This window comes from Venturia canescens, chromosome 9 (genome assembly GCF_019457755.1).
Source record: "Venturia canescens isolate UGA chromosome 9, ASM1945775v1, whole genome shotgun sequence".
NCBI classification, from domain to species: Eukaryota; Metazoa; Arthropoda; class Insecta; order Hymenoptera; family Ichneumonidae; genus Venturia; species Venturia canescens.
The window spans coordinates 19,956,926-19,970,464 of NC_057429.1; the positions used below are offsets into that span (position 1 = coordinate 19,956,926).

Sequence of the window (13,539 nt, forward strand, 5' to 3'; positions counted from 1 at the left end):
TCGATGCACGTGTGTATACGTGTCTCTCCGCGTAGTAAATATCTCGGCAGAGAGGAAAAGAGCAGAGAGTTCGAAAAGCGACGGATAGGAAGCACTGCAGCGTCGGGGGCGCGCGGGTTCGCGTATTATGCTCCACAGCGTCGAATTCTCTCGTACATATACGAGAGTGACTCGGGCGATACGTGTGGGCGTGTAGAGTTTGCAAGGGAGGATTGTACAGAGAGAAACCCTGTGGCGTTTCTCTCGAAAATGATTCGCCTCGGGGTTCTCTTCCGCACTTTCTCTCTCTCCGCGTTTCCTCCTTTTTCCTTCTTCGCTGCCCCTTCCTTGGGTTCCCTTAATTCATCGGAGTCTCTCTTGCTCGTTTGCTTTTTCCGTGAGGACGAAGCACTGGGGAGAATGAGAAGTCTAACGATTTTACATAATATAACGGAGATTGAAACCGCCCCCGGGGACCGGGGACGCGAGCAGCGGAGTCACGAGTGAGAGTAAAGGAGAGCAGCAGGGAGAACTCGATGCGCTTGAGACAGAGGAAGAAACAGCGAATGAATTATAAATCCTGGCCGAGTGGGAGAGCACTCGGAGTCTTTCTCGCCACCAATCTCGCGCTCATTCTCAAAATCCGTAAAATCAAGAAATTACAAAAGGAGCTAAAATTATCACCGATTTAATCAAACCGGTCGACCTGGCCCTCGGCGCTGTGCTGTCCCAAAATCCCATAAAAGAAAACTGGAGCCTCGAGGTTGCGGAGGAGGCGTCAGTAGCAACATCTCGGACGTCGCGTCGTTCGAATTCTCCAAATAATCATGACACGTAGGATAATATTTGAGAGTGTGCGCGCGCGCGCGCGGGGACAGGGAGGCTCGTTGGGGCAGGCAGACACTGATGTGATGGCTCACGGCTGAGCTCGTTAGATGAATGGGGCCGGCGATGTACGTATTACGAGGATGTATTACGAGGATGTATCACGAGGCGGGGAGGCGAGGAGGCGGAGAGGCCGAGGCCCGAGAGCGAGAGAGCGAATGAGAGAGAGGAGGTTCGCTAGTTTGCATAAATTTAGGAAATACAGGGTGGAAAATCGATATCCGCATAGAGATTATAGATGGTGGTTGGTAGGCGCCGCGTAGCCGCAGCCTCCGTCGCGACGGCGTGTATGCTCACTGCATGTTCACACACACACACACCCACCGACTTTCGTACGTTTATATCTGTACGTAGACAGTTATACACGAGTGTCTGGGTTTTCGTCTCTGAGTTACACACCCCGACATAATGTACGTAACACACGTACACGTTTGTATGTACAAATACACGTGCCTTGGTCCACGTAGCTTCTTCTCGTACACACAGATACGAGGGACGACTTTCGTGTGGGTTCGGTTACCTCAATGTTGTTCCGAGAGTGTTGGGCCGATTTCTGCTCACTTGTGCGGGGCTTCGAATGCATTTGGTGGGTACGGGAGAGCAGCAGGATGTGGGAGAGCCAGCTCCGTGGTGGGCGCACACTAGAAAAAGGGTGAAACGTTCCTCGTGCGGGAGAAAGGAAGAGAAAATGGTCTTCCTGCGGAGCAAGTTCTTCTCCGGTCCCTCCCTCTGGCTCTCTCGGGAAAACGGTCGCCGCGGAGCTGCTCTCACTGGCCACGGAGGCCTCCGGGTTTCTCTCATTTTAGGACGGAACGCGACGAGCTTTTTTGCCTGAATGTTTGTTTACTGAGCTTGGGGAAGCTTGGCTTGGCGCAGGGGTGCGTGTGCGGGGACGCGCGCTTTCTGTAAGATCCGGTCGACTGGAGCATCGGGGACGGAGGAACGCCGGGGAAACTGCTCTTCCGTTTCGGGGACCGCGCGCTCATTTTTTTCTGCGATTGTCTCGTTGTTTTATCGTTGCTCGTCTCTCAGCTCGTTCTCGTAACTTCGGCTCGAAGCCTACCCACAATTTGGGTTTTGCACGGCTCGCTAAGTTTTAGGAGGCTAATAAGAGGAAGGGTCAGAAGAGGGGGGGAGAGCGCGCCAGGGTGAATTGTGTTCGCGCACACTGTCGCGTGTTTGTTCCTCCGCAGGCTCGATGTAGCGAAACAACGTTGGCAGCTCCCTTTTCCTCCAACTCTCTCTTTTCAAGAGCCACGAGCTACGAACATGATCAGCTTCGAATAAAAAGCTGGCAGAGAGAGAGAGAGAGAGAGAGACGGCCAGCTCGTCGAATCTTTGTTGTCCGCTCGGAGCACCGCGCGCGTTTTAACCCTTTTTCTTCTTCTAATTGCAAAACGATCGAATCCCATTGGCGGAGCTCCGTGTGCGCGCTTGTTCGCGAAGAAAATTAGCAAGCCAGCAATCGATAATCACTGCTCTCCCTGTGCACGCTCCATCAACATAATCCACAGCCCCGCGTAAGCTCAGCACAGACTCGTCTATGCCCCGAGATCCCGGTGGAAAAAAGACGAGCTGTAAAAAGAGGCTCGACACAACGGAAGAAAAAAGCCTCGCCTCGTTGCCGTGGCATCGGAAACGGACTGCGAGCCCGCCTTTCATACCTCGCGAGCGTGCATGTGTGCAGCTTTGCCCAAAATTTCTATCCAACGATCCGCGATATATTGCGATCTTCGGCTGCACACTCCCTCAACGAATTTCTCTCTATGTGCCCGTCCGGGAGCGGATTCCCATCCGTACATGCTCGCATTCACGTGCACGAGCCCGCATCGACGGTTGCTCGTGTACAGCGATGTGTGTGCACGTGCACGAGCTTCACCACGTGCATTTGCCCGTGCAATGCACGTCTGTCCGTTCTGCTTTTCGTTCGCGTTTCGTCCCTCGGCCCGGCCTCTATATTCGCTAAATACCGCACCATCGCAGGGATTAAAATATTGATCGGAGAATGAATCTGGTAGGTGGGAGATGGGCAAAGAGAGAGAGAGAGAGAGAAAACGCTGTAGAGAACGGAAGAGAATGAGAAGGAGCGAGAGGGCCGGAGAGATAGTTGCAAAGTACATGAGAACCGAGCGAGAGAGAGCTCGGATATATGGCGAATTGCGGTAGAGCAGAAAATGTGGCGTTGAGTGCGCGTTGCAACGATAAAAAAAAAAAAAAAAAAAAAAAAAAAATAGAGAGGAAAAAAGAAAAAAACACACACGAAACAATAAAAAAAAAGGAATAACGGATATGTGAGAGGGGAAAAGGAATAAATCAAAATCCTCGTACTGATAGCGCGAGGAAATATATTTTCGGACGTTTCTCGATTGAGGATGGATCTGTTGAAATGCCATTTTGACTATTTATTACTCACGCCTCCTCCCGTAATTAAAACAAGGACGCTTCACTCCGGTGGGACTTAAAAATCAGGCTTTTGCAATCGAGATATTCAGGCCTAAGGATACACGGGTAAACGATCGAACGACCCGCTCAATTTTTCAATCCCATTTTTCGTAGAATTCATTCGTTAACGTACCACTGTGCAAATGATCGATTAACCTTTGCCAAACTTGAGGAAGATCACGCGTCACCTGTGATTGATAAAAGCGACTGAACTCTTTGCTCTTTTCATGATCAGAGAAACGATTGAAATTTATTCTCGGAATTATTGAAATTATGTGTGTTACTTATTTGTTGAGACCATTTTTAATATTAACTTTCGTAGTTTAATCGTCAAGCAAAATGTGACGACTCGCGTGGCGCACTGTGTGTTACTCGTCAACCTCAAATAAGTGATTTCTTTTTCCATTCCCAAGCGATTTTCACCGGTAACAAGGCTTGCTCAAGACGCCATTGTTATCTGAAAACTTTCTATTTTATTCTCGTTTTTGACTGTGTAAAGTTGGGAGGATCCTGTTTCATTAAATCGAAACGGTCGCAGAGGAAGTGCGTGCCTGCCTCAAGGGCCTGTGCATGCCCCTTAAAAAAGTGTGATTTTCGTAAATTGTTTTCTCGACGACTGGACTGAGGACTAAATATTTCTAGCATATTTCGAAGTGTCTAGTCTCAAAATTGGAATTTTCGATATTTGTTAGATTCGCGTGAACTTCTTTAATAGTCCGTGTGGAGCACACAGTTTAAAATACGAAAAAATCGATCGAGTGGCAAGCTCGATTGGTCTCTCCGGAAAACGAAGCTGTCGGTGGCCCAACATAAATTACTGTGCTGCACATATCGCATCTCGACGGTTCTCCGATCAATGAAAGCCAGTAATTCGAGTAATCAGAGCACGCGAAATGCTGACAAGATGGAAAGAGCCTCCCGGCAGCCTTTCGGATTATTTGATGTGTTGCAACCAACTTTTGTTCTCCGCATCCGAGTTAACTTCATCGAAGTGAATGGACTGTCAAGTTTCGCAGAGAATTCAAGATTTTTTATTATTTTCGTTTCCATTTGAGTCGAGGCAATTTGGACGTCAACTTTTTAATAACATTTAATAATTGGGAGGTCTGGAAAAACGAGTCCCGCACAAATGCACTTGCCCGCGGATTCGGTTAGAAGATTCCCTAGTACGAGCGTCCGAGGTTTAATAAGCTCGTTTAATTGAGTCCTCCAGTCACTAAATTCGGCACAGGAAAGAAGGGGCGAATGTGCCAGACGGAGGAATCGACGTGGGCGGAGGGGGCAGGCGATAAGAAGCTTTTCCAATATCCACAAGTATTTACAGTCTAACCGAGCCGGATTAAAATGATGAGGATGAGAGCTACTGCCGCGTGGTTCGCTCTCTGGTAGAATGCGCGCGCGAGAGAGATCGAATAGAACGTCACGAGGTCGTTTAGCGCCCGAAATAGTTTGGAAGCTCCTTATTTTCTCTTCTCGTGTCTTCGTCACGCGTCTCGTTGCTCTCTTCATTCGTGAGTTTTTTCTTTTCCTCCCTCTTTCTCGCTCCGCCTCTCTCGCCCCTCCGGCCTCCTCGCATATATTTTCGTTTAGTTTTTTTCATTTAGCTCGAAGCTTTTGTTTCTTTTTCCTGTTTTTGTCTCCCTTGCGCTTCGGGGCGCACACGCCCGAGCGTGAAATCGTCGCGGACGTACACGCGCGCATTATTTCGAGAGCGTGGGTCGATCTCGGTCTTTAGGGCGAATCGCGAGGGCTCGCTCGTCCCGGAAAAATGTGTTTTGCGCGAGCCCGAGGCGACGACGCGCACCGGGGGCTTCGGGAATCGAACTAGAGAGCAAAAGTCGATGGAAGTGCTCGAGTTTTCACAGCAAACGGGCTTGAAACCCCTCGAAAAATAACTCCGATGAAAATACTCGCGTATATCAATAAGTAAAAATAGAGACCCGCACACTTTTTGATATTGAAACTTCCTCGTCGCGCCTACACGGCCTCGCGTCTTTGGGACCGGAGCTACTATATCGCGTCGCCGCTTCGACGCTTTTTCTCGTGCGCTCCCGCGCACGTGGGCCGCGAGAACGCCCGAGACTCTTCACTCGGTTTTCGCGCGATGGGCACCCCGAAAAACCACGGGCCATACGGAAAATATAAATAATACACGCCCGTAGAAATGTACGGCGCTAATTAAAATTTCAAGGTCGCTACACGCTTCCCGCCCGTTGACCAATAGAGGTCGGACCAAAATAAATGATTCAAGGATAAACGCGTATATGAGCGGAATACGAGGCGCTCTCGCGCGACTATTTCGCCGCGAAAATTAGAGACACACCGCGCGCCACGCTGACGGAACGCGGACTCGCACAACAGTTTTTCATAATCGACGAACTTTCTGACTCGAATAACAGCGGCAAAAGGGTCGCCGATTACTCGATGCCTCCCGGCGGGGCTTGCCAATCTCCTCCGCTCCCCAAAGCCCCCCTTAACTCACCTGTAGTTCCTCTTTGCACTGACGTTCCTCTTCCAGACTCATTCGTTTCTCGTGCTTCTTGTAGTAACGCCTCTTGGCCGCTTGTAGATTGAACCACGTGTACGAGAAAGACTTTACGAATGGTAGGAGGGCCTCAATGAACGGATGGAACTCATCCTGAAAAACAGCCAATAAAAATCGAGCGTTTCGTTACAGCGATCTCCAACTTCCTGCTCCTCGGTTTTCTCCGCAATTATTTCCGTGTCTAGAGACTCTTGTTTCCGTATAAACAAGATTATTCAAAGTATCGATCTTTCAATCGATTGTGAAACATGACAGTTTGCTCAAAATCGGCCTGAATTACCGACACAAAATCAGCCAAGACAGAACAAAGTTTCCAATATATTTGGAAAAAGCTCCAAAAGATCCGAAGTTAATAATATTCACAGATTTTATTCATCCACGTTGGACATTTCCGTCTCGACTTTAACCCTTCGGACCCCGCGTCAGTAAGCTCGGGCTCCTAACTGCCTGAACCAAGAGCCGAGCCGCTTTGACCCATCGAAATATATTAATACGAAGCCAGCGTTTCGCGTTGAGTCGGCGCTGTGTGAAAAATAAAAGTGCTACAAATTTGTTTTTCGTGCCCCAAACGCAGCGTCCTTTAAAAGGGAAGCCGATGTGACGCATTCGAGGTGTTTCGTGCTGGATTAATTCGCGAATTTTCCTGATTTTACTCATCCCCCGAGTACCTCGTCGTGCTGGGCGCGCGAAAAAAAACTGAAACGTCACAATTTATTCGGAAACTATAAAAATCATTTTGCGATCAAACAACGAAGGGAATAATTTTGCTTCGACGCGAAACGGGCCTCGGTCCGAGAGCGTCGAGGAGCAGCGAAAACGGAGTGACGTCGTCGGCCCAGGAGACGAAATATTAGCGCGTAACCTCCGAACGTCTGATCGTCGCGGGGCACTTCCACTGCTCGTTGCTCATGCACTCGAGTACGTGGGAATAACCGAGTTTATGCTCGACACGAGCGTCTCTTACGTCCATAGAAATACGTGGACACGGGCCGCATTCGCAGGATTGCTTGATGGGTGCGCGCAGGATAAGTAGCGGTTAGTGGTTGCGGTCGCTGCTGGTCAGACACGAATGCGGAAATCGAAGGACGCTGCGCTTTCGAACGGTCCAGGCTCGCACGTAAAGGAGAAACACCTACTCCAGTCCCGCAACGACTACACTTGCGCTATCGCGCCTCCCAGTGGTTTGATAGTCTCGGAAAGCTCGACGACGCGGGGAATCACGCTGGGGACGACGGACCCGGCTCCCTCGCAGGAGACCGAAGCTCCAACGTTTCGAAACGGCTCGAGGGCGACTGGAAACTATTTTTCCAGGATTCGTTGAGGGAAAATGACTCCGGAGGCTGCTGGTACGTGGAAATTTTTCTTTTGCTCAACTCGATTGATCTAAGTGGATAAACACTTGGTGGGAAGACTCGAATTCAGTTATTATCGTTACTGCTATCCCTGCTGGTAGCCTGAACTCATTGGCGTGCTCGAGGCAACCCTGGAGACGTAATTAACAAAAGTTCATTTGCCCAGGAAGTCTTTTTGTCTCGAAGAGACTCGAATAGACAACCTGCGACAAAAGTTTCGTTTCGTTTCCCCCAGAAATCGATTTTCGATTGGAAATAAATCGATCATAGCAAGTCGCAATAGATATTTTGTAAATTTTTAATGTGAAAGGCATTTGTAATTGACTTATTTATTATTTCACGAAATCATTGGTGTGGCTTGAGAAACTACGAATGGTAAATTCGGTAGGACACAAAGTTGGAGAATTACTGAAATTGTTGGAAAGTTTTTTGAGATCATTTCGTTCCGTTCATATTTCCGAGGTTGAGCAGCTCCACAAAAGTCTTGCGCTGCTGCTGCAGCTCGAGGGCAGCAAGTAGTCGTGGTCATTGGGTGGTCAGACGTTCGGGTGCAGGCAAATGAGCGTTCGTAAGAACCAGGAAACAGGCCGAGGCTCGCATGATTAACAACGACCAGAAAAATAAATACTCGAGAGTTGAAAAAATCGATAATTATTTGAACGCGTTTCGAGAGCAACGCGTGGAAGTTTTGACTGCCTGAAAAACGATATTTTTTCGACACATGTGGCTGGCAGTGCCGGCGCAAACGTTCGCCTCGAAACACCCCGCGGAAATACCGGAATTTGACACTTGCTCAGAGGAAGAAACTGCGACTTCGATCTGGCACGTTTTTTAACGCCCGCACGTCCCGGACCCCTCGGAGTCGTCGTCAGGAGCGAATCTACGTTAAAAGTGAAAAAATCGTCTCGCGATCGTTTCGACCCGAGCTCCCATCGAATTATTGTGACGCCTCCAGTGCGCGCGACGTTTCGAGACCACCGAAACGACCGCGACAATGCCCCGTTTTGTTTCCCTCCCCAATAACGCCAATTAGTATATTTACAAGCCGCAGAAACAACTCGTAAAGCAATGATAAAGAACGAACAAAAGTTTGCTTAATCTCGTCGGACTGGGACGTCGCCCGAGCTCGCTGACATTTGCGGTTACCCGAGTTTAATCAACAAAGAAAAGCGAGGCCTCGAAATGACTGCTGTCTTGGCTTAGAATGTTGAAAAAGTAAACGAACCATCGAGTATTCGCAAGCACTGCGGCCGCTGTGGCACACTACCGTCTCTCTATCCCTGTGCTCGTCCGCCGGCTGTCAGAAGCACTGATTTTCGCAATAGCCGTATCGTAAATCGCAGCAGTACTCCTCCAGCACCTCCGGTACGCAGGTTGATCGCGGCCTCATCTGCTCGGATTGCTCCTTCTTGGACAAGGTCGTTGGGGGATCGAGGACGAAAACGTAACGAGTCGAGGCGCGATCTCGAGTTTGGCGAGAGATAAATCCAGTATCGAGTTCGGCGAGAGTCAGCCGGATGGGGGAGCTCACGAGGAGGCGAACTTTCGAGCAACGATCATTGACGCACTGCACAGGAGTCTCACGTGGCGGAAGCACTCGCGGCGAGTTTGGATCGAGCGATAAATTCCATGAGAGCGCCGCGAACCTGGCGAAGCTTATTTGCCTTTGGGGCGTCGCGTGAGACTCGATATCTAAAAGAAGGTGAAAAAGCTTGTGTTGCGAGCGGGTTTTCGGAGAGCTCCCCGCTCGGCTACGCCAATACTGGGCGAATTTCCACGCACTTTAGTTCGTATCCCGAAAACTCGATGAGTTTATTTTCATTTGGGAGCAAGGGGGATCGAGCGAATTGAGAGCTCGGAGGGAGAGCGAGAGACGAAGAGAGCGTGGAGAAAAGGAACGTCGAGAAGCGGACACGCAGGTGTTACGTTCGCGAAAGAGATCGGCGAAGAGAGCGTGTTAGAATGTTCTCCGCTATCTATTTCAGCGCGTGTGTTCTATTTCGACGAGTAGTGTGCAGAAGAGAACGGCGACATAGAGTGACGCTCGAAGAAGCTCGCAAGTTTTCTTCGACTCGATTTTCCCTCTCGCTCTCTCCCTGGCTTCCCATCCCACTTTTATCTCCGATTCCTTCGACGCGCGCGTCTCTCGCCGGACTTGCAAAATAAAGGAAGACACTCGCGATCGAGCCCCTTCCTCGTGCTCTTCGGGAGCCGAATGAGAGTCGCTCCGCGTTGCGGCTTGGCTGAATCGAGTCCGACCTTCAGACCCGCGTCTCCGATAACCCGATGAAAAATCGCGTCGATAAATATCTGGGGGAGATCGGAGCACCTCGCGCGGTGCCCGCCGAGCTTATCGGGAGCCGGCGGTAGGAGCGCGCGGGCTCGAGCACTCAGTCCCCGCGAATATATTCAAACGGGCCAACGGCGAGTGTCCGTGCAAGGGCGAGAGAGCGAGGCGCCGAGTACGAGCGTTAAGGGGAGCGCGTTTTATCAGTTAGCGAGATTGTTAAGCAGAAGAGGCGCGGGAAGGGACGGCGACGAGGGAGATAAGAGGGAAGAGCGTTGTCCGCTCGTCGGGGGGGCTTTGAGAGCCAAAAAACAGCGAGACCGAGGAAGAACCTTTCGGGAGACGGAGCGAGAAGAAACTCGAGATTCCGCGCTGCGTTTTTAATGAGGGTGAAAGGGGAGAAGACCCGATCGCACACGCGCTTTATTATTATCTCGCCGCGACGCACGGAGAGAAAGAACCGCGCGCGCCCCGAGCGATCAAAAGCGGACTCGCGACGCGCTTGCCCTCCGCTCAGGCGACGGTGGCTGCTCCGTCCGGTTCTCGACGCTGACTTCCACTCGGCGACAGGCTTACGGAGAGACGGAGACGACGTCGGTCGTCGCGACGACACTGAGACGCCGGGTGGAGAAGCGAACCGCGCTATGCGCTCATCCCACATCGCGCGCGCGGCGAGCTTCCCAGAGCGAAAGAGACCGAGAGAGGGACGCGCGCCGCACGAGCGACGGAGGCACCGCGTTGCTGCGGCCAGGTACGCCACCCCGAACCCAGTTATTAATAGACACCCCGCGAAGCGTGCTCGCGAGACTCCTCGATACGCGCGCACACACGCGAGCATTATTTTCGCCTGCTTTTACAAGCGCCCTTTGAATCGATCGGAACTTTGACCAAATCCTTCCTCGAAGTCCTCCGAATTTCGTCACTCCTTTTCGTCCTCCGATCTTCAACCTTCCCCGCGGGCCCGATCGATCCAACTTTCGTGCGCGACTTTTAAGAGGATTCGCAAGATTTCCTCGCGGCCGGAGCATTCGAGATTCGGGGGATCGGGAAAAGCGCCTGGAACTCGAGCATTCCGGAATCAAGCCCAGTCGATGGAGAAACGATCGCGCCGGGCTCGCGCTCCCGTCTCAACTGACTCTGCAAGACCCTCGTTTTGCACGTTTCTGCGAACCGGGTCCCGGGGACCCGTTGCCCTTCGCTCAGGGCTTTTCCCACCGACCTCGAGTCAACCGAAAATCCTTTCCGGAGATAAATTCCGGTCGAAAACGACGAGAGGAAAATTTCGAGCTGAAAAAAGTAGGCTTCCTCGCACGATCGTTTCGACCCTCCGCAGATCCGTTAACTATAACGAAAGCGCCGCAGGCTCCGCCGAATAAATACCGGAGAACCCCGCTCCTTTTCCCCCCCGCAAAAAACAACTCCGGAGCCGCGTTGCGCGGCTTCCGTTACTGCGGCGATCCTCGCCCCGCGTGCAAGAGCGAGATTACGAGCAAGCACAAGAGAAACGAGCTTCCCGATGGCCACGAGACTCCGGCTAACTGCGCTTGGATTTTGCGCCCTGGTGCTCCCCCCCTCCCCGCACATATATCCGCACCAGCAACACAACCGCGTCTCTAGAGCTCGCCGCGTGGCTCCATGCGCCTTCTTGTTTTGTCCTATCGGCCCAATGGGCCAAGCAAGAAGAAGAGCGGAGAGCGAGAGGACGCAGACTCGTTGGCTATTCCAAGAGATAGAACTGAGTACAGAGACAGCGCAGGGAGCGAGGGATGAAAGAAGAAAAAGGAGGACGGAGGGAAAGAAAAGAGGGATGGGGAGGAAAGAGAGAGAGAGAGAGAGAGGCGAGCACGCGGCTGATGCTGTGCTCTGCTCCGCGAGGGCGATCGATAGCCAAACTCCTCTCCGTCTGGCGCGGGACGTACAGACACGAGACTCGAGCATAGACACGGTCGAGCAGGAGAATCCACAGACTCGTACATTTTCGTATCCTCGCGCATAAATAACGGCGAATAAAGAAAAGGACGAAATTAGGGTTTTATTGGGAGAAGGGCTCCGGCGCGCGCGGGCACCACTTTCCTCGGGGATCTCGAGCTCGGATTTCTCCGCTGGCGGGGACCGAAGAGTGGACTTTTTGTCGCGCTGCTGGCTCTACGCTTCGGGGGATCTTCGCTCGGATTGTCGCGAGCTTTCTGAAACTTTGAAAACTCGCCGAACAGGATTCGAGACGGTTTTAGCGAGGGAGGTTCGACTCTCGGTCGCGGCGGGAGGTTGCGATGATTCGGAATGACTTTGGGGGTTTAAGGAGTTTCGGTACAGGCAATACAATGTTGCCATGCTAAACCATGCTAAAAACATAATAAATTTCAAAAAGTTTAGAATTTTATTAAATTTGGTGAACATATTCTTTAGTGCCAAATTTGGCAATACAAATTTTTTAAGATTTTTCTTCTACACAGTTATCGAGTAATTGATCACTAAAGTTCACGTGTATAAGCATAGCGTTAATTCCGGGCATAAGAAATCTGCTTTAATGCGTAATTACTCGATAACTAAGTAGAAGAAAATTTTGAAAAAAAATTGTGTTTTTGCACTTGATGTTGAACAACATTATCACCAAGTTTGATCAATTTCTTAATATTTAGACTTTTGTACCGAAACTCCTTAAACATCTTTGGGGATTCGAGTTCTGCGCTTCGAAGCGCGCGAACATCCTTCAACTTTTGTGTTTTCAGATACGCGGACGAGTTCATGCGAAGCGCTCTTTCGCGCCGAATCTGCCCGAGGTTTCGGGGTTTAAAAATTCTATCGTAGAGTTTAAATACCGATAAGCACTCCCTTCAAATTTCAAAAGTTTGGGTCTCTTTTCCTCGTCGCGAAAAAATGGCGAAGAAAATCCGACCGTCGCGCGGCCCGAGCCCCTTAAAGCTTAATTCGTTGGCTAAACGAAAAATTCTTGCACCCAAAAAAGGGCCCCTTAAAGCCAGGCGAAAAGGCGATTTGAGCGAGCCTGTAAAAGGGCGCAATCAAGTCCGCCTTTTAAAAAGTCTCAGCGAGGACGACGGCGGCGGGATGTCCGCTGTCAAAAGGACACCCTCGACGAGAGAAAACGCGCGGGGACGAGAAAAAGGCTGAATAACTACGTTGGATATTTAACGAGGTGACAACCGCTCGACGAAACGAGCCGTCAAACGAGGCTCGCCACCACCCGAGAGAGCCTCGCGCCCGAGGCTTCCCCCCGCGCGACGATTCGAATTTTACGAACGCAATCGCCCACCGCAGCGCAATCAACGGACCGCATCGTCCTCGCGTCATCCGATAACGCTCCGCGCAGCTAATTACTCTCTGACGTTTATTCCAATAACTTGTGTCGCGTGGTTTTTTTATTCGAGCCGATTATCTCGAGGGAAGTCCGTTTTTTCATGAATTTAATACAATTTCATTCCTCCCACGTGGTTTTTCTCATCGAAACACTTTCGTAATCGCGGGGACAGAATTTCTTGAATTTTAAAAACAGTCGAAAACTTCGAGCGCTTTTAAAGTGGCGGACGAACGACGCTACCGGAGCACAACGCTTTCCGTCTATTTTGACATCCCCGTCGGGAATTCTACTGTTTTTTTTCCCCGAGTCGCTGCGCTCCTACGCGTCAACCCATTTTCGTGAAGGTTCGCAGGCCTGCGATCTCCGAGAGGGACTTTTTCAATCGCGTGAATTCGAGTTGAGAAGCGCGAGAAACGAAAAGTCAAAATTATCGTCACAGCTACGGAAAGTGAGGGGGAAAAATCGCTACATCGAATTTTTCAAACAAAAGCGAATTCATGAAAAATTATATAAAAATTTCCAAGTTTTGACCAACTGTCGAAAATCGATTTGTAAGCACGTGCTTATTTTTCCCGACGACGGTGCGGCGAGTAAACGCGAGCTTTTATTCCGATGTCGGTTATGACGACAGGAAAGATGAAGAGGAGAAAAGAGAGAGAAAAAATTGCGAGAGAGAGAGAGAGCGAGTAGGAACAACAAACGAAGGGGGTTGCGTGACGTTTGGCCATAATTC

The 13,539-nt window shown here is 50.6% G+C and overlaps 1 protein-coding gene across 8 annotated transcripts in view; it reads right to left on the reverse strand.

The window, feature by feature from the left end:
• The window catches only part of NfI (Nuclear factor I), a 57,696-nt gene that overhangs the window by 41,882 nt on the left and 2,275 nt on the right, over positions 1–13,539 (reverse strand). For 4 of the 8 annotated variants that reach the window (XM_043427785.1, XM_043427786.1, XM_043427784.1 and 1 more), the window contains exon 2: positions 5,789–5,944. In XM_043427785.1, the coding sequence (XP_043283720.1) occupies positions 5,789–5,944 (156 nt within the window). Of the gene's footprint in view, positions 1–5,788; positions 5,945–8,428; positions 10,124–13,539 lie in introns of those variants that run through there. The other 4 variants (XM_043427791.1, XM_043427787.1, XM_043427789.1 and 1 more) reach the window with 4 other exon arrangements.